At 38.1% G+C, this 23866-nt stretch overlaps 1 protein-coding gene across 1 annotated transcript in view; it reads right to left on the reverse strand.

The window, feature by feature from the left end:
• MDN1 (midasin AAA ATPase 1) overlaps window positions 1–23866 on the reverse strand; it is a 93687-nt gene that overhangs the window by 49625 nt on the left and 20196 nt on the right. Inside the window, exons 11-40 of the mRNA XM_066547482.1 lie at window positions 23681–23762; window positions 22904–22999; window positions 21807–21919; window positions 21122–21270; window positions 20965–21025; window positions 20261–20472; window positions 18707–18810; window positions 17576–17720; window positions 16855–16951; window positions 15534–15647; window positions 14759–14906; window positions 14483–14593; window positions 13515–13666; window positions 12875–13053; window positions 12302–12510; window positions 11075–11221; window positions 10216–10357; window positions 9953–10087; window positions 9729–9867; window positions 8614–8752; window positions 8392–8522; window positions 7757–7901; window positions 6586–6715; window positions 5802–6032; window positions 4904–5101; window positions 3249–3457; window positions 2595–2717; window positions 1503–1700; window positions 1303–1410; window positions 548–736 (exon numbers count right to left, since the gene is read on the reverse strand). Coding sequence (XP_066403579.1) covers window positions 548–736; window positions 1303–1410; window positions 1503–1700; window positions 2595–2717; window positions 3249–3457; window positions 4904–5101; window positions 5802–6032; window positions 6586–6715; window positions 7757–7901; window positions 8392–8522; window positions 8614–8752; window positions 9729–9867; window positions 9953–10087; window positions 10216–10357; window positions 11075–11221; window positions 12302–12510; window positions 12875–13053; window positions 13515–13666; window positions 14483–14593; window positions 14759–14906; window positions 15534–15647; window positions 16855–16951; window positions 17576–17720; window positions 18707–18810; window positions 20261–20472; window positions 20965–21025; window positions 21122–21270; window positions 21807–21919; window positions 22904–22999; window positions 23681–23762 — 4336 coding nt within the window. The remainder of the gene's footprint in view (window positions 1–547; window positions 737–1302; window positions 1411–1502; window positions 1701–2594; window positions 2718–3248; window positions 3458–4903; window positions 5102–5801; window positions 6033–6585; window positions 6716–7756; window positions 7902–8391; window positions 8523–8613; window positions 8753–9728; window positions 9868–9952; window positions 10088–10215; window positions 10358–11074; window positions 11222–12301; window positions 12511–12874; window positions 13054–13514; window positions 13667–14482; window positions 14594–14758; window positions 14907–15533; window positions 15648–16854; window positions 16952–17575; window positions 17721–18706; window positions 18811–20260; window positions 20473–20964; window positions 21026–21121; window positions 21271–21806; window positions 21920–22903; window positions 23000–23680; window positions 23763–23866) is intronic.

The following is a 23866-nucleotide window of genomic DNA, read 5'->3' on the forward strand; positions in this document are numbered from 1 at the left end:
ACTTCATAATAAGTTCTTTCTTTGGTAACACAGAAAAATATAACAATGTTACAGGCAGGGGACAGTAAAGCCATGAGGAAATAGCCAGTCACATACAGCCAGTAACTTCAGTTTCACAATCTGACTTTCCAGTTTAATACTACTTAAATGGTGTGAAATTAAACAAAAAGCACAGGATTTCTAAGCAAGAGAGGGATAAGTAGGTAGCAAACATTATTTAATACAGAATCACACAAGAGTATGATCTGTTTTAATTTAAGTCCTTTGTTATTCTGCTTGCCTTTATTTACATCAGCTGTCTGCTTTTATACTAATTAAATTGATATTTCAAATGGCAAGGGGAGAGGGTATCTATACCCTCTTGCCATTTGAAATATCAATTTAATTAGAGCAAACCTCAAAACTCCAAACAAACATATTTTTAATTTTTAAGAGAGAAGTGTCTATGAATGAATTGCAAGGAATCTTCAAAGTGGAGATCTAAACTTGGATTTCTATAAATATATCCTGACCATCTGAAGAGAAAGGAAGGAGAACAATGGCTCACCTTTTCTTTGTCTTCTCTGGTTCTCATTCTTTCTCCATATACCAAAAACACATGCTGGCCTGGATCATAACATCCTGGTGACTGGTCAACAAGCATAAGCTGGCACCAGCGGAAAAGATCACGTAAGTTGAACTCCCAGGGTCCTCCTTTCTGTCCCCACTTTTTTTCAGCCATTACTTCTTTTTCAATCTGAAAGAAAAAATGGTAGTAATTAAAAAAATAATCATTTATTCCATCCACAAGCTGTTCTTCCATTTTTTTTTTTTAATGTTGACTGAACTTCTGCCTTTGGCACTGCTTACAAGACAAAGACAACTGAAAGAGCAGGCTGAATTTACTTTGCTGAAGATATGTTAGGAACTAAAGCCTGATTTAGAGTTTGTCTCTTACTGTTTCTCTTAACACTCAGTTCAATTTTGCAGTTTACTCTTGCACTCTCAAATGAATATGCAGTAAGATGCTGACACAAGAGATTTTACCTAAGGTCACAGAATACTACTTTCTCCTGTGTATATATGCTTTATCTTCTGTGAAAAACAGTGCCTCGTCAAATATCAACAAAGCACCTGATTGTCATGGTACAAGAATTCAGATTTAGTGGTGTTCTTTACTTTCCTCTGCATATATTTCCATCCCTCTTTTTTTACCCACACACTTCTCTATAAAAATGCTTGGAAATAAAACATTATACTTAATGTTTTTCTACTTACTGCATTCTACCCACTTCTACAGAAAAGAAAGTAAAATATGTTTACCTTGTTATTGAAAGCAACCATTTTAGCAATAACAGTTTTATCAATAGCAGGAAACAATGTATTCCCAATAAACTTCATATCTTCTGCTGACAGTGGATCAACATACACCTGGTAAAATCAAGAGAATTCAGAGTGCTTATAAAGTCAGAAACATGTAAGACAGGATCATGATATAGTTGAAACCAAACAAATAGGCTTGCCTGTGTAAATCTATTAAGAAAGGACTTGGGGAGACCCTTCCTTCCACCTCCTTGTCTGTACGGATTCTGGCATCCAAAAATCTTCGTCGTCTTGTGCTGTACATGAAAATTCATTCCCAGTTCTGGAACATAAATCTCAGCTCTGTGGTCAAAGCACGCATTTAGCCCCTCTAACACAGACTGAGAAGCCAGATTCAACTGAGGAAAGAAAGAAGGATACAATATTAATGCTCCACAAAACATTTTTGCATAATCTCTGGTCTAATAGTCTGGGATATATAGAAGGTAAAATTCCATTTCATTGCTGTTCTGGAACTAACACAAGTTATTATCACCAGCTAGACTGTTACTATACTGAAGCAACAAACACTTCCTTATGTTCACTTGTTATTTGTACTGTGTTTTTTCACTGTGATAACTAAACAATTCTCCATTGTAAAACCTGCATTTTCAAGACCTTTTTTCCTGAATTTATGTTCATACATTTGTGGCACTCAGAGCATTTTGTTTGTTTGTTTAAATTAAGGCAGTCTCAGCTATTATTTATAGTGGTTGTTTGAAGTGGCATTCTTCTCAATAGGGGAGAAAAATGAGGTATACAAGGGGCTAAGGAACTGAAGATTTTGCACTCTGCAGTAATTAGAGCACATATTGCCAAGAAGGCAGATCTGTGCACACACACGCTTGAAAGCACTTGCTACAGGGTACATGAACAAACCAGCAGTGGCAGAAAAGCTTATACTGGCAAGATGGAACTCTTCCCCATCTCAATTAAATCAGTAACCAACACAGTATATTAGTCCCCAAAAAAACACCCTCTATTTCAGTGAAACTGCATCCATAAAGAACATTTGTACTGAAACTTCTGTTGACATTCTTCTCTAAAAACTTTCAAATGCAAATCAAACCTATCCTTGTTCTTCTGCAATGATTTAAACTGGGATTCAATTCTTGTTCTCGTCTCAAAAAAGTCATCACCTGCCCTCATGAAGGGAGGTCATCGGCACTCAAAGGTGTTTATTCCACAAGCCAAATCACCAAATTTGCTCTTCTAGAACATTCCATTCTATTTGTCCCCAAACCTGAATTTACCTCATCTAACACAATCCAGTGTCCAGCCTTTAATGCTGCTAACAGTGGTCCATCACGCCAGGCAAATTCTCCTCCCTTTCCACCTTCAACAGGCAAGTCTGTCCCAAATAAGTCTGTCACATCCTTTGGGAGTAAAGAACAGAATGGAGGAGTTGAGGAATTACAAACAGAAGTTCATAAACATAATTTGTTAACTTTACTTAACATTTTCTCCCTTCCCTTTTAATGCCTACACTTTTAAGTCTAATGAAAAATTTTCATCAATTGCAAAATGCTGAAAGCTTTTCCATTATAGGACTCCAGTGATAAGGTACAATATTTAACAACAAAAATTTAAATTGCAACAGAAAAGCTAAAAAGCCTTAAAGCTGTTTTTGAGTAATGTTGCAGAAGCCAAGAAAAACACAGTAGACAAGGATATGTATGACTTCACCTGAAAAGAACAGAAATATCTGGGAATTGGCAGTCACTCACAGAACCTTGCTGCTCTGCCTCCTGCCCCCTCCCATTCAGTTCTGAGAGCACTGAGACCAAGAAGGAAAAACTGACATTTCAGATACAGTGCCAAAGTTAAAGAGAACTGCACTTTAAAAGTTATACAAAGCTTCTACCCTGCCATGAACACAAAGTAATGAAGATAATATTTTATTCTACCGTTTGCTCAGACAGGTTGATTCGAACAAGACAGTTGCCTGAGGCTTTTGCCAGGGCAGCAACCAGGCTGGTCTTGCCCACTCCTGGTGAGCCCTCCAACAGAATAGGTTTGTTAAGCTGTAGCGCTCTTAACAGCCTTTGTGCATTCACTGCTGTAGTCCCAGCATTTAAAGCATAATCGGTCATGTTGTTCCTCTGGAGAACAGGACCTAAAATAAAGGAAAGATAAACCAGAAAACAATTAAACAATTAAAGAATGTTTATGCTGGAGGTGCTGATAGTGTGCCTCTGAATGAGCCCACTCTGTCTGTAAACTGCTGATCTCAGTGCAGCAAGCAATGGAGATCCAGATTGTATGCCATTCTTGGAGATGTGGCACATAGATTTTATTTGACCCACAGCCGCATCTCAGCTTATCTCCACATATTTATATTGAATTTTGCAAAATAAGCATATGGACATAGGATTGTTTTGCCATGAAACCTCAACACCTCCTGGTTCATGACTTAAAGTAGAGATCTATCCCTGAACAAACATAAATGTGTTCTTGCACTTCAGTCATGTGGATCTAAAACTCAGAAACAGCTCTTGAAAAATTGACACTGAGGGATAGAATCCAGTCATGCTCCAGAGCAACATATTAATCTGTTCTATACACTGCCAGTTCTGTGAAGGAACATCCCCTTAATTAAAAGTTTGCTTCTCCTTTACTGTTATTATGGCATACAGTGGGGAGAGAGCACAGAGCTTGTCTGCCAAATTCCAGCCAGTATAGCTCCTTGGACATCACTCCCCCAAATGTGGAATACAGCATTTCTCATGTACACATGATACTAATCACCAGTGCATCCTACACAAACTGATACCTCTTTACTAGGAAAGGGATCCAAAGAGATTCCTTTTGTGAACTTATCAGCAGAGGGGAGCTAAGCAATTTACAAAAAAGCTTTACTTTGTACAATTTTATGCATGATTAACACAATCCATGAATGCCAGAAAGTTAAATATGAACAACTAATACAGCATTAGGAACACATAGGTCCGTGTGCTAAAAACTAACCAGCTGAGTTAGAAAGCTCAGAGTCAGCACTTTTTAGTCCTGTTGTGGTATTTTAAGGGTAAGCAGCAGTGTTTTGCTAGTTTCATTTGCATTTTTTTGTCCCATGAGGAATTGAAATGCAGAGATTAAATGATTTTGCCAAAACTGCAGCAAATCTTTGAGAGCCTAGAGCAAGGCATGGCATTATCTTCCATTCTGTTTAGCTTTGTACTCAGGACCCCTGATTTCCATTCTTGGCACAAGGGCCAGGATGAGCTGCAGCTTTAGTTAGTGGAACTTAATAGGCATTTTGAGCATGAAAAAGTGACAGAAAATCACAACTCAAAATTAAAAAAAGTTTTGTTACACCAAAAAAGTCTATGAAAATTAGGCCATTAGGAAGTAATGAAAAAGGGGAATGAACAGATGTGTCTTAATAAATGTGACTGAGTTGTAATCTACACATTTGGAGGCAGAAAAGGGATTTTTCTAAAGCTTAAGAACCAACAAATTGTTCTATGATGGTTCAGGTATTGTATTTAGATCTAGTGAATAACAAAACTACTGAAAATATAAATCACAGAATAAATGTCCACCCACTCCCACAGTCTCTTGCCTCTTGGAATAAAAAACGGGTGAATTCCCATAAAGTTGTCCATCCATACAAACTCTTTTTCCTTTGTTCTGTCATAAATCTTCAGTTCATTCTTCTGATAATCAGTCAGCTCAGAGAATTGACTCATTTTCTCACATAAGAATGTGAGGCATTTCTCACGAGCCAACAAAGCTGTATCAGCTGAGCAGGATGTTGTACCTGTAATTAGGAAAGTAAAGTGTGTTTCAAAACATAACTAGGCACATTCATCTCATGACAAAAAACTCATCCCTTCATGTGCATGCAAGTTTATATTTTATTTTAATGTTTACAGTGCTTCCAGTACTATTTGCCATGGACAGATTGTTCTGTGAGCCCAGAACTAAGGACACCATATTTCCAATCCCATTTCTTCTACCATCACAATCAACCTGACCCTTTGCCATAGGCCCCCCCAGGCTTTCTTTTCTGGCATTTCTTGTGCCTTCCACTTTTCCTCCTCTCCCTTATCTACTATTTATCACAAAGATGCATTCTCAGCTATGTGCACGGTGCAGGCCAGCACAGACAGATACTGACATGTGCAGTGGGGGAGAGCATGACAGCATAACATGTGCTCAAGTATCAGCTCAGTAAAACCACATCAACTCAATAAAAACCACAGGTTTTCTTAATTTGTGTGCTAGCCTTTGTAATATTATTAGTCCTTCTAATTTACTTCAGCTTGCTCTATTACTTAAACTCTTGCTGAAACACAGAAAAGGCACATGATATACAGAAGGTTGTCAAATGGAAGTGAAAACGTCTCCTAGAAAAGTCCCATGCTGCCCCAAAGCATTTTGTTTGCATTTGACTAAAAATATTAATACAAATACAGAGCTTCATATTTTCTGCTACCAAATGAGCACTGAAGACTTACCTGATCCTATTCCATCAATATACACCAAACATGCAGCATGGATAAAAGACATCCATGGGGAAATGTTACAGTGGCTGCATCCCTTGGCAGAGCTTGACTCATTCTCTGCCATGACATTCATAAAATTAACCCAGGCCAAGATGTCTCTCACACTGAGAATACACTGGCGACCAAACTCTTGATTAGTCAGCCATTCAACAAAGTCCATCATGAGTTCAGCTATGTCTGCCCCTAAAAAATATTTAAAAACAAACAAACAAGCCATCAAATAAATTTGAGTAACCATTTTTTTGGTCACATCTGCTACACTGTTGTAAAAACAAGTTAAGGCAGGTACAGCTGCATGAGCAATGTGGATGGGTACTCTATATCCTAGAAACAGAATAAGAGAAGAGAGAGCTCATGCCCGAGCTCTGATCCTTTTAAATTCAGGTAACAAGACAGCATCACGTGACTAACACTAACAGTGAAGCTGCTGGCAGAAAGTTAAGTGCCAGTTCTTTCAACACTCTATATTAAAACCAAGCTGGGACACTGAAGGGCTGGGGACAGTTCAGCTACCTGGATGGTAAAGTAAACACAGCCTTGAATTTACTTCTAGCTAGACATATACCATACACAGTGAAGGAAGAACAAAGTCCAGAATATAGCATACTGTCTTCAGGGAGAAACGTAGCAGAAAAAGGGTGACAGTGGTGTACATCCTGAGGAAAGGTTGTCAGCCTCCTGACAAACTCCTTACTTTCTCAGCAATATTTGAGTATCAACACACAGAAATACCCACCCTTGTGGTTTATTGCACCCGGAGACAATCCTGGATGGAGATTGTGTTTTACAATCTGTATCAAATCATCGCGGCCATTGCTCTGCGGACACCATATTTCTGTAAATCTGTTGCGCAGCGCAGGGGAAAGCTGCAAACAAGCAGAGTGACAGAGCAATTAAAGATTCATTACAACATCTTCCCCAAAGGTCAGTTAACAACAGCCTTGTAGTCACTGTAATTGTAAACAATAAATAAAATGAACAAGATAGATATTTCCTTTTAATTTTGACAGAGATACTTTGTAAGAAAATCTTTGAAAGAAGAAGGATTTTTAAGACTTCTAGTAGGGGCATCAATGCAGGAAATGGGTGATATAGAAAGTACAAAAGAATATGGGAGGAAACTGAGCTGGTTTGCAATCACCAAAGCTCTGTTTCATTGTAGGACATGGAAATTCGCCTTCAATTTAGGCTCGTTTCTTTATTTCTCTCTTCCTTGGTTGAATTGGTCAATCAAAAATTAGTAGCACAAATGCAATCCAGAAATAAATCCTGTTTACACACATGGCTTCAATGAGTGGTTCTCTATTTCAGAAACAACTTTAAATAGAGTACCCATCTTCTTTTGAGTAAAAGAGCTTCTGGTTCTTTTTTATAAACCTAGCTTCCAACACTGCTTAAAAGTTGTAGTGTTTTGTTGTCTTATGGGTTTTTTCAACATGTTTTAAATTACTTAATTCTCAATGTCAGAAACAATTTTTTTCATTTAATGAAAAAGCTTTCTTGGGATGTGATGTTCATTATTCACTAAGAAACACAAGATGACCATCACTTTCTGAATAGCATCTGATAGGCAACTTTGTACTACCCCAGAGACCTGGATTTACTTGCTTCACAAGTCACACCTCCTGTACTTGAATATTCTATATATCAGGACTAATTAGGGTATTTAGAGTCCTTTGACATTTTGCTGAGTATTCATTTATAATGCCACAGTGACAGCCCACAGAAGTGGCAGAAAAGAGATTCACTCCAATCCTCCTTTAGACCAATGAAGCAGATGCCAACTAGAAAGCACTGGATGCCAGAATTGGTTGGCATGATGCATTTTTGCATTGTACCTCCAACCACTTAATGGTCAGTAATGACCAGAAGATGCATGCTGTATTTCCACATGTTTTGGCATTTACCTCTTTTTTCCCAAAGTCACCTCCTGGGTTCATGGTTGCAAGGATGCGGAATTTCTTTCCTGCAACTAACAGTTCTACTTCATTCTCCTCATCATCTTGGCCACCTTTTTCAGCAAGTACCAATGTCTTTTCAGCTTCAAGAACACTAGAGAGAAGGTAAAAAAAAAAATAGCTTAAATTTTGCTCCACACTTCAAAAGATCACTTAAAAATGAAAATCATATTAATTGGCCTGGATAAACTTTCTTTTACCCAATATAATGGGTAACAGAAAAGACTGAAATGAGGGATACTGCTGCATACAGATAATGAGGTTGAATTTATATTTTAGTTGTTCTGGGGGTTTTCTTTACACACACACAAAAGAGGGGGAAAACTAGATTTTGTTCCTGGGATTTGCCAAGATATACATAATTTCAAGAGCTCTCTGGCAGGCTGAAAACATTAATACTGCAAATGGTAAACTAGAGATTTTACTTTTAAGTTTTATTTGTACCATTGTCCTTTTCAGCAAGAGAGCAGCTCACCTAAGCCAGGAAACAAAAGTGCCTAAAAGAAGTCAGATTTATGCCACTCATGTTTGGATAATGAACAGACACATTGAGGATGCTTAGTACTACCACATTTCAGACATACCTGTTAAGCCGCTCTAGTACAGAATCATCAGCTAAAGAAATCTCATCAAGGAGGAAAAAACCTTCCTCCTTCATTGCTAAAACAAGAGGCCCATCACACCACTCAAAGAGTCTAGAACCATCAGATTCCTCCTAAGAAATGGAAAAGAAAGTGAGAAGTGGTAACTGCTGCTTTTTACTCCCCTGGTGACACCATCCAAGGTATTAGTGGCGCAAGACAAACCTGCTCCTTGGCCCTCTGCCTGACTGGCCGCAGCCCTCCCAGGAAGTCTGATGTCTCCATGTGCAGGTGGCAGTTCACTGAGTACAGCTTCTGATTTGCTAATGCTGCAAAGATCTGACAAATGGTGGTTTTACCACACCTGCAACCAAGTAATTTGATTAAAAAGGATGAATTAAAAAAAAGAAGCAAACCAAATCAAACCAGTGAAATCCTGCTCACTTTGGACAGGATTCATACTTTCATTGAAGAGTTATGAGTCAAAGGCCCAGCATGCAAATTTTCTTCTGCTCCCTTTCATTGAAAGAAATGTATGCAAAGTGAAGCCATGTTTGGCACAATTGCTGCTGATTTGCACAAGAGACCTTTTAAAATTAAATTAAATTAAAATCAATTAAATTTAAATCAATAGCTGGACTGATGGATTTCTGCATGTTCTAAGTCAAATTTATTTCAGCTTGCCCTTCCAGATTTTCAATCAGCCTATCATTTCACTGAACTGGAAATGCTACATGTCTAGACCAAGCCTAAGTCTGATGGAATAAACTGCTGAGCATCTAGTTTTCATTTACTACCCAAGTAAATTTTCCTTCTCTCTTTTCTTGCATTTTTCTTTCCTTCTCTTCCATAAAAATTTACTCTACAAATTTATAACCAGCACAAGAGCAGACAGCATCTTCTTCCACAACCTCCACTACCATGTTTGAGGTGGAGAAGTGGTAGCAAGACTATATTCAAGCTCATAAAACATGCAAATTGAATGTGCTCTCGAAGAGAAAAATATCACAGTACCCCAAAAGCAGCCCCTCCCTGTGAGGCACAGTGAGATTCAACAGGGCACCTTGAAAGCTGGGGACAGAAGTCAGTTCACTTTTATTTTCCTACTTTTATGTAACTTCTATGTAGTTACACAATGCAGATGAACCCATCAAAGACACAGGTTAAATGAGATGCATCTGCTTCCCCTCAGAAAGGAACTGTGAAAAACAGCAGCTGCGAGTCTGCCATGAGACAGGCTCAAATCGAAAGATCCCAGATGAAAGCAGCACTGAAGCCCACACAATCATTTTGTCTCCAGCTCAGCAGCTGGTACAGAACATGATAAAAAGCAAGATTACCCAGTGTCTCCCACCAGCAGTACTGGTTCACCAAACTCCAGGGCTCGTCCCACCAAAATGGCAAGTCTCCTCATCCCTTGAGTCCAGACAACATGGCTGAAATCTCTGTCCATCACAGACATCCACGTGGAAGACTTAGCTGCACAACACAAAGCAATCCATCAGCTTCAGTCCCATCTAGAGATCTACCAGTTCCCTCTACCTGTTCCCTCTAGGAAACTCACCCAGTAGCTTTTTGACACTTTCCCCTGAGAAGAGAGACTCAGGATATATTTTTTTCTTGAAGTGTTTTTCAATGACATTTTGAATGACATCCACCTCCTCCTGTTTCCTGACTCTGCCTGCCAGAAGCATAAAACCTACAAAACAGAGGAAGAGAGAAAGCAATTACTACCTGAGTAATCAGCAACAAAGATTTACACTTAAGAAGTGGGGGCTGGAAAGCAGTTCTACAGACACTTGGAAAAGCTGGGGCAGCAGAGCTCACCATCATTTGCTAAGTGCTGAAGCCAGTCATAGTCCTTCTGCAGCTGCTCTGCCAGCCTGTACCTCTCAGCCCAGCGGAACAGATCCCGCAGGGTAATGAATCCGTGCTTCCCAGCAAACACCGTGGAACCTCTGCGGTAAGACTGCACAAGAGCAAACGTGAGCTATTTTTTCATCAACCTGTCCAAATACTTCTAGCAAAGCTTATCACCCCTCTCTGCAGTGACACTGCAACAAGAAAATTCTATGAATAACTACAAAAAAAGTTCAGTAGAGTCACAACATCTAAACACTAACTCCTTTTAGGCAGGTATTTGATGAGCATCAGGAACTAAATAATTTAGATGATAAAAATTTTTAAAAACCAACTAAGAATAAAATAGGTACCTAGAATAAAACAAAATCTAGTTTGTGCTGCAGTAATTGCTTTTAAACACAAGATAGTTTTAGCTAAGTGTCAAATGTCTGGTGAATACAGGAGTATCCGAACTTACCAAAAATTACTGTGTAAAAGTAATACTGAATTTCCCATGACCCAAAGACCCCTACAAATCCAATACTGTGCTTTGGCTCCAGAGCAAGGGATAATTCCACACATTAAATCCCAAGGTGTCTGGTTTCTTGGTGGGTTGTTTATTTGTTTTTTTGCTACAAGTTTTCTCTCAAATCTGACATCACCTTCCCTAGCCTTAGTCTTAACCACTGAAAATTAGTACCTTGGTGGGTTCTCTCTGTGATTTAGGATTTTAAATATCCTTCAGCTAACAATACCTCCCCCCAAAGGAATTTCTATTACTTTGTGCACGTTACTTTGAAGTATGTTTGCATTTCTTATACTAAAAGAAAAAATACTCTCATACTTGCAGGTCTAACATGACTTTGACAAGCTTGCTGCAGTAAGAAGGCGGCAAACTGCATCGCTTGTGCAGGATGGTTTCCAGTTCAGCACTCGGCAGTTCATCAAAATGCAGCTCCACAAAACGATTTCTGAAGGCTCTGGACAAAACCTAAAATATGAGACCACACCACTGTTTGAACTTTTTCCTTTGATATTGCTCATAGATGTTCCCCTACACATCCAAAGGAAATAAGAATAGTGTCATAGCATACAAATTAGCACACACATATAAACATTGAAAGAAAGAAGAGACAGTCAGGATGAGGACAAAAGCTTTAAAATGGACTGGGTGTTTTAAGGGCACAGGCAGCTAAGCATTACAAAGCCACAGGCTCACTCTCCCTACAATGGGAGTATTGGAAGGGTAAAAGTGATAAAACTTTTAGGCTGAGACAGTTTCATAGGTAAAGAAAAAGGTGCATGTGCAAGCAAAGCAAAATTAGGAATTCATTCGTCACTTCACATCAATAGGCAGGCATTCAGCCACCTCCAGGAAATAAGGGCTTCATCAGACACCAGTGTTATTTAGGGAAACAAACACTGAACTTCCCTTCTTCCTCCTCCCCCCAGTTTTGACTGCTGAGCACAATGTCATATGACATGGAACATCCCTTTGGGCAGTTGGGGTCAGCTGTCCCAGCTGTGTCCCCTCACAGCATCTCATGCACCCCCCACCTACTCCACAAGTACATGGGGCAGTGTGAGAAACACAAAAGGCCTTGAATCTGTGCAAGCTTTGCCCAGCAATCATTAAGACATCCCTGTGCTATCAACACTGTTTTGATCACAAATCCAAAGCACAGCACCATACCAGTCACCATGAAGAAAATCACCAATTCCAGACAAGAAACAGCACAAAATGGACTTCTACAGCTCAAGTAGAATCTCTTTCCCAGTGCTCTTGGACAAGAAATGCTGATTCAAGTGTAATATACGTGAAGTCCGGTTCACTAAATCACTTAAAACTTAACTACCTAAAATTAATTAGAAATTCTGTATCCATGAAACAAGCAACTCACCTAAACAGAGCCCAGCTGTACTGACAGTCCACAGCCACCTCAACTCTCTCCCACTTGAGAGATTCATGATGCTAAACATCATAACATTTTCACATCACACTCTATGTATGAGAGAGATTAACTCCCTAAAGTCTTGGCTACCCAAAAGGAACAGAACAGATCATACAGACCTTTCTGCCACCATAGAGACCTGGAGGGTTCTGTGTGGCAAAGAGCATGAAGCGAGGGTGAGCTTTGACAACCTCCTGGGTCTCAGTAATGAACAGCTCTCTGTTATCATCCAACAAGCGGTTGAGAGCCTCCAGAACATCAGTGGGAGCCAAATTCAACTCATCTAGAACAATCCAGTAGCCCTTTCTCATTGCATCTATGAGAATGCCTTGGAGGGAACAGAAAAATGCCTAGTTAAAAATCTTAAAAAGCAAATCTAACAGAAGCATGCACTCAGATACTTTCAGCAACCCATTTCATTCAGCATGAACACTAATCCAGAGAAGGAAGCAAGTGTTTTGTTTAAATTGTTGGCTTATCATCTTTAGGTCCCATGGGACAAGCATAATGAGACTTTCCAAAATTCATTGAAATTCACACAAGTGATCATTATTAAAGTGCAACTACTAATTTTATGACAGGCCATCTCTCCATTGTAATAAACCAGGTAAGTTAATCAGAAAAGGGGAAAAAAAAACCCCAGCCACTAAAATGAGACAGGAATTTGGAGTATATGGAACATGCTCACTTACCTTCCTTAAATACCAGCTTTCCAGAGGCATCTGATGTGTAACAGCCAATATATTCTTGGATATCAGTATGCTCATGGTTGTTAATCCTTACACAATGATTCCCAGTAGCAGCAGCCAACCAGCGAATTAAACTGGTTTTACCAACAGAAGTCTCTCCTTGAATCAGTACTGGATGAGTCCTAAAAGCCATGCCCAAAACAGTGGGTTAGAAGCATGAGTCATGACTTTCTCACACACAAGATGTGAACATTGTTAAATCACACTATCAAAACACCCCCACTTAACTCATTTGGGGTATCCAAGATCACACACTAACAGGGAAATAAAAATATCTTTACATCCAAGTGCTAACAGCTACCCATGAAGCTTTTCATGGCAGTGCAAAATAAGCAGGTTATTCTAACTGCAAATTTCTAGATCAGAATTTAAATAAAACTAGATATGGCAGTAAGATGGTTTAAGGAAACAAGAAACACATGTAAAAATTTCAAGTCACTCTATAATGAAAAGTTAACTGTAAAGTAGAAGGAAAATAGACATTATTCATCCAAACAATAAAGATTAGAGGGGCACCAACAACTCAAGGCCTAAACAAACATAATTACATTATTTTTTTAAATTAAAAAGTTAAAACACTTACCCTGCAGACACAACCCTGACAATGTCCTTCAGATTAAGCTTAACTGAAGGGGTCAGCACATAACTCTCATCTACTGTAGGTTCTTTGTCCCCAGCTGAAATCCAGTACCCTTCTATAAGTATGAAACTCCCCCCTTTAGGTTTTGGCATTTGCTAAGGAGACATGACAGAAATAACAGATTATACAGATGGGTTTCAATTTGCTAATGAAAACAACTACTGTTACATCACTGCTACATATTCTCTAAAGAAATTTTAAATTAATCCCTGAGCACTCCTGCAGTAACCACTGTCCCCTTGCCACAGAATGCAAATTATAGGAAAAACCTGACCAGATTATTTCAGGGTCATGAAGCAGAAATCTTTGCCAGTGGCATGAAGACAAAAATGTCTCAAGAGTCTTAGCACTGAATTTTGAAGGGCATTTACAAGCAGGAGCTTTGCTTTAATCTTTTTTATATATTTATACACATTTTCCAGCATGAAAGGGTTTATTTTGAAACAAATACCCATCTCTTTAACTGGCTTCCCCATCCCCCATGCAAACTCATGCTGGGTTCCCAGCACTACTGACATTCTTCCTTTCCCATAAGAGACAAAGCACAGATGCTTCTTCATATCCATATGTTCTGCATTCAGTCTAAAAATATAAAGCCTGAGAAAGCTTGTCCAAAGTCTGTGAAAGCTTTAGAGTTGGAACCACTGCATTAAGCTGCCCACACTCCACAGTGCTTTAGTTATCCAGACTTCCATATTTTTTCAAATTAACAAATAAAACCAGCTAACACATCAACATTCAAGCAAAGTAAAAAACTAGAAAAGAATGGCATTAATTTTTTCCGCTTCTTAACTTTGTAAAATGAAAAACAGAACGGCAAGAATGAAATGTAGAGGAAAAACGAGGGAAGACAACTCAAAATAAATTCTACTTTAAATACCAGACAGCTCTTCATAATCTTAGTTGCTTACCTGCTTGAGAAGGCTTTTGATGTTGCCAGAGACTATATGCTGGCATATTAGCTTTTGAACCACCGGGTGAGAACCTCTGTCAAGCTGTGTCAGGAAACTCAAACAGAAGCCCTAAGAAGAAGAATTATTTTCAGTGATAAACAGGAAAAATAGGGAAAAAACATACAGATTAAAGAACCATTTCTGTTCAATACTGAACATAGAGAAGATTATCCTTTACCCAAACAACCTCTGTAGTGAATACACACTGAAACACATGCCAGCCCAGGTAATCACCTCATACAGGGAGCGTGCTATGCTGCCACATGGATTAGAAGCTGCAAATCTCAGTGCCCTGCACAGGGTACGGAGACTGTAGTGAGGTCTGTGGCCAGTTCCATCCACCAGCTTGGTTTCTGCTTCCTTTCTCACAGACAAATAAAAGCTGCAAAAATAAAGTTACATAGAGCTGTTACTGATCAGACCACTGCTCCAAGGAATCAAAGCCCAAGTATGAACACTTCAGTTTATCCCCAACTGTTACTTTTCTCAAAAGCTCCAGGTTAGGAAAGCCATGCCAAGCTCTGCCATCTGTACAGTCAGTGAAGCACAGCAACAGAGTATTTTTAGAGCCATATTTCTGACAGGGCTCGATATACAGAGAGTGACTATAAACTCCAGATATTCTAAACATGAGATAGTTCACCCTACTCTAGGGGAAAGAAAGGTAACTCTACACAAACACACAAGACTCTCTTCAGAATTATCTACAGAAGCAAACCATTGTAGTCTCAGACGTGAAAGAGGACTGAAACAACAATGCTATTTAACTGGTGCCACCAAGAAAACAATTCTGAGTTTCAAAAAACTAAAATCTCCTTCCCATAAATACAGAAACCTGCAGAATTAAGAAGATGGATGTCTGTACTCTTCTGTTTCCTACAGCTATGCCAACTGCTGCATGGAGAGCATTATAGTGTTTCCCAAAGCGGTCTAACCACAGACTATCATCACATACTTACTTTTTGTGACTTATTTCATCAAGAAGTTTAAAAGATTACAGTCAACTTACTTCACAATTCCTTGTACTGTATTTTTGTTCACATTCAAGCTTCTCAGATAATCCATTATAAGAATTTGCAAGTCTCCTTCATTTCTCAATTCTTCTACATAAAGTTCAGTAAACCTGCAAGAATCAAATCAATTTGTAACACTTAAGACACGTGACCATATTGAAAAATCATATTATATATACATCTCATGGCATATAGCATTTTAAATTTTTAAGTAACAGAATACTGATTGTTAAAGCTGCAGATCTATAGATTGTCAAACCTACAGACAGACTCAAGAACCAGAGCAATTGAAAACTAAGGTATTACTAATACTTTCAAGTAATTTATCTGAATTAGTTTAACATCTTAGATTGATAGTGAACAGTGTGACTTAAATTACAATTTTAAACAATTTGCAATAGATACTCAGCAGTAGCTATTTTTGACAAATAGTAGTAGGTAATTTTGACAAATAGAAATATAAATTCTTTTAAACTTAGCAAGTTATGCTGATACTGAAGTCTCTTTTCTTCTGTATTACACTCATTTTCTTTTCTTTCACTATTCTGCAAGAGAGCCAAGAGCAATAAAACCTTGCTTTGCCACTAATAACTACAAATTACTAGTTACACATAGCTGGTGCATCTCTAGAATCTTGCCCAGTGTTTATGAATGTGGGAAGGGACTACACATGCAACTTTTGGCACTCATGAGTGAAACTGCATCAAGGAGGAGATGTGTGCATACAGGAATAGGTAATGGTACTGAAGAATGGATTTGCCACAATTCCAATTGCCTTGCCACAGCTTAAATGCTTTGAGACCACGTATCAAATATTTTGAGTATCACACCTTGGTGCCACCAGGCAAATCACCTTCCTTTTGAGTAAACAAGACTGGATATGCAGCTTTTTGCAAGGATCATCAAAACTTCTGAGTTCAGAGAAAGGCTGCTAAGCAGACACCAAGCACTTACATGTCTTTTTTACTCCCATCAGGAACATAATGCTTTTAGCATTATACTGCAGTACCTGGGAATGCTGCAGTAGCATTTCCAGGTGCTGACAGCTTCAATGTGAGGAATTTCTTCACATCTTCTGCTCCCACTGACAACACTCTACACTACTGCTACACCATTTGCTCACAGCTCAGCTACTTCCAAGTATTTTGCTGACTATTTCATGAAAAACCTTCACTACACATCCCTCACAAGTAGTAAATGAATTTATACTTGCATCTTCAGGCTTCAGATAAAGCATTCTTCACTGGTAAACTCCTGAAAGTAATTAAACTCTAAAAAACACAGTGACTATTTTGTCCCAGAATCATTATTTCCTACCTGTTTCTTATTCCTAGAGGAAGATTTCTCTTTCCAACATCTGTAGCTGGATTCATGCACGCAAACAAGCGAAAATCAGGGTGACGGACAAGAGGCTCTAAAGCAAAACGGAAATAAAAGACAAAGTTAATGATAAACACAGGATATTTATATGTTAAATATGGTGTATTTCATCTAAGGTAACTTTCTATTGCTGCACTACTACATTTCCTTAAAAACACCAGCATCAAGAATTTTCAGAGAATAATCCCATGTGATTTTATCAGAAGTACCTGCATCTTCACAACAGCCACAGGTAAGTAAAACCCTGACTTTTTCATGTGTAGCAAGATATTGTAACAACACAAAACATTTCAAAAATTATGTGAGTCCTAAACTTGGAACTCCTTTTGCCTCTTTCAGAACAATAGCCAGTGCTTCCCTCAGCCAGAAGAAAATAAAGCCTGGGATGCTCACACAACATTTGCCTCTCTCTGTAGCTTTTGAGAGCAGCATTCAGCAACTGTAGTTTATCTTTACATCTCTAAAGGGAGTTAACTTTCTACACAGCAGTGCTCACACTGCTGTTGAGAACAGACCACTTGCAAAGAAGTATGAAATCTACAAATCTTGTGCATACGTTCATTTTAATGGTAAATGATCTCAACTTATTTTGAGCTACATAGGATAGGGAACCCAGCTGAATACCAAGATAAGGCATAGGCAAGCATAGAAATAGTACCTGTGTCTCCTCTGTCCAGTAACACCAGTGAACCAGATGATCCTTCCAATAAACCACTCAGGCACTCCAAAGTCTCTGCTGCAGCCAAGTTAATCTCATCCAATAAAACCCACTCTCCTTTTTTCACTGCTTGTGCCAGAGTACCCTAAAAGCAAGATCAATTTGTTAATCATGTTGCCAGGAATGAAATGTCAACTGAAGCATTCAGATACTGGAATTACCTGGTGTGCAATCTACAGCTCAATTAGACAAATGGCAGTTCCAGACCTTTTACAGCAGTAGCAGTTTTACTGCTCTCTCTCAGTAACAGCAATCATTTTGCCAGTCACAGAAGTCACACAGTTATCATACCACTGTATCAGTTAGCAGTTAGATTGGCTCAAGTACAACAGATTTAAGATCCCTTTTTTGTGCAATCTAGCACTCTGGTGCATATGCATCACTAACACCACATGAGAATAAAGTTAATCTGAATAAATCCAAACACACAAGCAGTATTATGCTCCTAAGGAATCTGTACCCAACTAGTTAACACTATATTAAGTCAGAGGTTCTCCAACTACTCACAAATACATTTTTTTAATAGAAGACTGGTTAACACTTCACACACTTTACATGAAATTTGAGAGAATATATTCAGATTATCACGGTGAGAATAAACAAGCATAAATAAACATCATGGTTTCTCCTAATCCCATTTAATGTTTTCAAAACATATTACAGGTTTAAAACATTTAGAAAAATCTCTTCTAGATAAACAGCACAGATTCTTAATATTAAATCCTTCACAGGAATCCCTAGTCACAAGCAAGACCTACTGGAGACTGATCAAGAAGTTTTTTCTAATCTCCTAGAATTAAAAAGAAGATATGACATACTGATACTCATTATACCAGTCCTATATCCTGTTATACAGCACAGAATTAATGTGCTAGCACAAACCAGTCTCCACCTCCCATCTCACCACTGCTTCCTTGAATCTGCACACTTGATTTCATGGAGTTATCATGGCACACGTTTTACTTCACAGCATGGTTCTTGCCAGGAAGCTACTTATACAAGACTGATTGCAAAGTCTTTTAAATACTTCTCCTTATTTCTCCTAGCATCAAAATGCAAATATCTAAATACCTCAACAAATGCAAAGAGAAGGGCATTTTCTGTCATTTTCATCTGTTGATGAGCATGATTCAGTTTAAGACCAAATGCCTCCCACTTTTCCTTCAGTGGTAAGCCTGCAAGAAAACAAATTTAAGTTTGTACCATCCAAACACCAGCACAAAAAATGTTTGACAACAGTTTTTTAATCAAGTTGTTTCAAGCAGAGAGATACAAAAGTAAGCTCAAGCAACAAAAAAATTCAAGTCCTGCAGATGACACACCACAAATAAAAAAAATAATTTAAACTTCTTATTTTGGTTTCGGGCACGTGTGGTTTTTAGTTTTTCAAATTTAACTGTGCTCATATGTCAATAGTGCTCAGATAATTTGCTATTCATTCCCAGATGAGGAACAAATACCTATATTGCACTTTGTTCCAGCATGACTATTACCACTGTCTAATTTCCAAAGACAGAAAGAGACAGGTCAAAAAAATAAATCCAAATTTCTAACCCTTATGACAGAGAACAGATTAATAATGAACACTTCAGTATCAATAATTAACACACTATTGCTTAGCAGATACAACAGCATTTACTATAACTGATTTCAGTTATTTGTTAAAATCCCTACCTGAGCCACATACAACATCAAAATTCCTTAAGAAACTCTGCAAGTTACAAATTTCAGCTTGTTTTTATTTTAGGATTGTCAATTCCTGCAATAAGTGCAAGAACCTTTTAAACTCTCTCTTTTTTTTTTTTTTTTTTTACATTTGGGGGCATTTATTTTAATATCTGCATATTCAGAAGAACCAGTTAAAAGAAGAGTGGAGATAAAGTTGATAATTACTTTTATTTAGCCCAAATGGAAAGAAAGCTACAATTTCACTTGTTCTGCTGGTCTAGAACCGGAAACAACTCTAAGCAAGGTAAAGTATCAACATTGCCTCAGCCCCAATACAGGTTGTGAAGTATAAAACAAGAAAAACTTATTTGGAGATAAAACCACTCTGGAACAAAATAAAGCATTAGGCCAGTCAGCATCACTAACAGAGGAACCAAGGCAAAAGCAAGATCTTAAAAAAAATTTCTACCCTAAACCAGTTATTACTTTGGGTTTGGTTCTGTTATTGTTGTTTTGCTTTGTTTTTGAAAAGGACGTGTTTGTGAGACACAGGCAGGTTCCAGGGCTGAAAGTGTGGATACAGTCACATAGAAGAGTGACACACAAACAAGCAGGACTGCTCACCAGCACAGCAAACAAGTACTGAGTGGAGACCAGATGTCAAGGGTACCACAGGGCAGACATCTCCACACTCAGACATAGCTAACTGCAGAGATGAGTTAGAAAAAGGAAAACCAAAACAAAACCCAGCCACTGTTCTAACAGTGTTGTAAATGTCTTGTTGCAATGTTGACATTGCATTTCTCAAAACCAGAAAAAAAAAAGATGTAATATAGGAGGAGGGAAAAACCCCTAAACTTCAAACAAACCCAAATTAAAAGAACAAAATTCACCAGTATTTATCTACCCTCTGCATGGTTTAGCATTAATCTGTGTTTGATCCATCTGAAGTCTTACCAGATGCATTTTCTTTTACTTCTTTATTAATAGCAGATTTATGAATATGTTGCATTAGTTTTAGCAGATCATGCCAACGCTTCTGTCTGTAGCAAGTCTGAATGTGTCCCAAGAATGTTTGGTTTTTCTTCCTAGAGAACGTCTGAGAGAAGAGTTCTTCAAAAGACTCTCGCAGAGGGAGCCAGATCAGCTTGTTATCCACAGGCTTGTAACTGAAGAGAAGCAAAAGAGTAATTATTTATGTGAGACACAGTCACCTGTGAACTTAAAAAAGAAAACAAGTCCAAAACCAGTTACTTGAAACAACAATAAGCTGCATGGATGATCCCTTGTTTCTGAAGTTTTTTACTCAACCAATGAACCACTAGAATCGCACATATTGTAATGCACCAGGAGGTGATTTTGTAAAGACAGGAACACCCTGATAAGTAAAATATTTGTAGTACTACCAAACAATCTGTCCAGTGAATATTACATCAGATTTATATTGAACAGCTTAGCCATTTTTAAAGCCATTGGGCTGTGTTTTTGAATGACTTCATCACACACAGCTCTGCACACAATTCAGTAAAATTGCTCTGCTCTTCAGCAAGGACAAGAAGGTTTCTGCATGCAAACATGTTTACTAAGACATTTATCCAACTAGGTAACAGATACTGCCCATTTGTTCTGCAGAACAGACAAAACAGTGGTCAGTGACTCACCCCCCTAAGAGATCTGCTGTGTCACTTTGTTGGTTCATGTTGACAACCCTCAAACGGTGTCCTTGAAACAGAGATGAAAAGCACCATCAACTTGTGGGTTGGTTTGTTGTTTTTCACATTATCTTCATGTAAGTTACAATTTTCACACATTATTTACCTGTAATATGAGCTAGGTACTGGACTGCTGAGGTTTTGCCAGTTCCCGTTTCACCAACCAAGAGCACAGGCTCCCCTTTGACAACACACACTGCAAGCTGTTCAATCAGTACTGCAGATGGCCGTGTGGCAGCAAAGGTATGTTTTGCCCTGGAAAAACAAAGCAAGTTACTCAAACTAAGATTTACCAAGGAGCTCATTTCAATTTTGCCTTTTTTTTTTTTTTTTTTTTTTTTTTTGTGGTGTGGTTTGATTTAGGATTTTTTTTAATATAGGTCTGAAAAGAAATAGTTCTAAGATACTAATTTTTCTCAAGATACAACCTAAAAATTCACGGTTTCCAAATAACTTCCTGGCCAATGAAGTTACCAACACATACAAAAATCTCCCTCTTCCAAGGTAGAGCCATTGAAATCTTTTTATAACAGCTGTGGATTCACACTCTTTTGAAGTAACTCTAGTTCAAAGAAGCTGAAAATCTCCATGCTTTGGCTGCCAGAAGCATGATGCAGACACTCTTAAAAATACACAAGGTAAAACTTAGATCGAAAGGGAAAGAGCTCTCACATTCCTTTCATTAGAATGAGAATACCCAATTTGAATTTTCCTTAAACCCTGTGACTTGCAGCCTATTCTATTCCCCCACAGAATATTTCAATTCACATGGAAACTACAGGATATTCTACCTTTGAACAGTGAGAGCCTGGTTCTGCTTCTTCACAAGATTCACTCTTCCAACAGAGACTTCTTGTTCCCGTATTGAAATTTCTGGTTTATAGAGTTCACAGAAGAACTCCACCTGTGAAAAAAGCATCAGCATTCCCAATACTAATGTTGCTTACATTGCAATAAGAACACCCACCCATGCTACCAGTATTATTTTGTAGCAAGTTAATTTTTAATGGTAAAATTCTGTCATTTGGAGGTTTCACATAATCATCACCTAAAATAGTGAAGGACCTCAGAAGTGTTTTTATCTGTACAAACAATTTTCAACTTAATAACTTGGTAATAGTCTTTGCCACTGTATTTCTACTTCCATGGTAGTTCAACTACACAAATTTGAACAATTATTTTAACAATAAACAAACAATCTCCCTGAAAAAAAAACCCCTTTATGTGAACAAGGATATTTTGCCACTTGCAGGGAATAATACATTCCTATAATGAAATAATGCAAAGAAAAACAAAGAGAAAAACCCACAGAAGATTCAGAGATCCATCTGTCAACTTAAAGTAACAATAGAGGGAATTTGCTTTGCAGACTTCTTTCTATAGCCAGAAACAGTTGACAAAGAAGTGATATAGTTTAATTCTGTCATTTATAGAGCTCCAGAGAGGCAGGTGATTTTGTAATCATGACTACAGAACAAGTAGCAGTAAAGATCATGTTTCTCTCTGATCTCTCTGTTTAAGACTTTAATATTCACTGTAAACCAACTTAAGTAAAAACACATTCTTTGCTACCCTGTGCATATAGTGATATCATGTGCTTAGGCAGCTGTGCTGCTCCAGCTGTGAAATCCTTCTTTTGCATCATGAGGCCATTTGCTCTAAAACAGGTTGCCTGGAACTTTCAGAGAAAAAACAAATGCAGCTGAATATAAAATAGGAGAAAAACAGATCCTGGGATGGAACAGAAAGGAAAAAAAAAACCTGTTTGGGATGGAAAGGTGGGCATAATTTAAATAAAAATAGTGTAACATATTTCAATTAATCATAGAAAAATTACAAGCTATAGAATACTGCCAATAAAGACCATGTTAATTGTAGCTCACCATACCTTTTTTTTTGAAATGTTTAGGTAACTTCCAATAACTTTTGCCATTTTCTGTTTGCTCCCTTGGTTGGACAACATGGCTGTGAAACAGTCCAGTGCCTGTCAAGGGGAGAACCAACTTCTTGAAAACTAATTTTGTATGATTTTAACTGACAAAGAATCATCTTAATCTAAAGGAACCCACATCCAATTCAAGCATTGTAAATAAAACTATTTCACTGTCCTCTGATGGAGTCAAACAACAGAGTTCAAACAGATGCTAGAAGAACTTCCAAACTCTGTAATGTAGTGGGTTTACGCTGCATTAAGTTTTCAATGCCCAGCCACAAAAGCTATTTTAAGACAAAGGGACCAAAATAGAGATGGAAGTCACATTATAAAACATCTCATCTCAAAACTGCCTCTAACAGATGTACACCCAAAAAGTCCTCAACCTGTACTGTAAACTGATGAGTAGGTAAGAAGAAAAGTAGCCCCATATTACAAGAAAAAGAATGGTCTCAGCCACATGCAATTCCAGCTTGTATCAGTTACAATCATTTCCCACCATGCCGTTTGTAAGACAGCAGGAAATTCTTTTAGCACGTAACTGCAAACAACTTTCCTAGTAGCAACAAAAGCTTCTGATCAGAGAGATCACTAACATTCCAACTACAGTCCAACTGCTTCAAAACAAAACCAAACAAATCCCCATCTCACATTCCCAAAGAGAGGATTTCATGAGACATCACTAGAATTTGGGATCAGTTGGATCAATCTCTGCACCAAGTCTTACCGCACCTCCTGAAAAATATTCACTGCTGTGGTTGAAGAATGACTGTCAAAGTTGCAAGCAATCCTGCTGCACCAATTTAGTAGGTCTCTAAAAAGAAAAAACAAAAAGATTTGGTACAAACATGCCAAAATACACAGCACCTTCTTGCATGTTCAACTTAGGTCATGACATCATCTTGTGGCACTTGCATG

This window comes from Molothrus aeneus, chromosome 3 (assembly GCF_037042795.1).
Source record: "Molothrus aeneus isolate 106 chromosome 3, BPBGC_Maene_1.0, whole genome shotgun sequence".
Lineage (NCBI taxonomy): Eukaryota > Metazoa > Chordata > Aves > Passeriformes > Icteridae > Molothrus > Molothrus aeneus.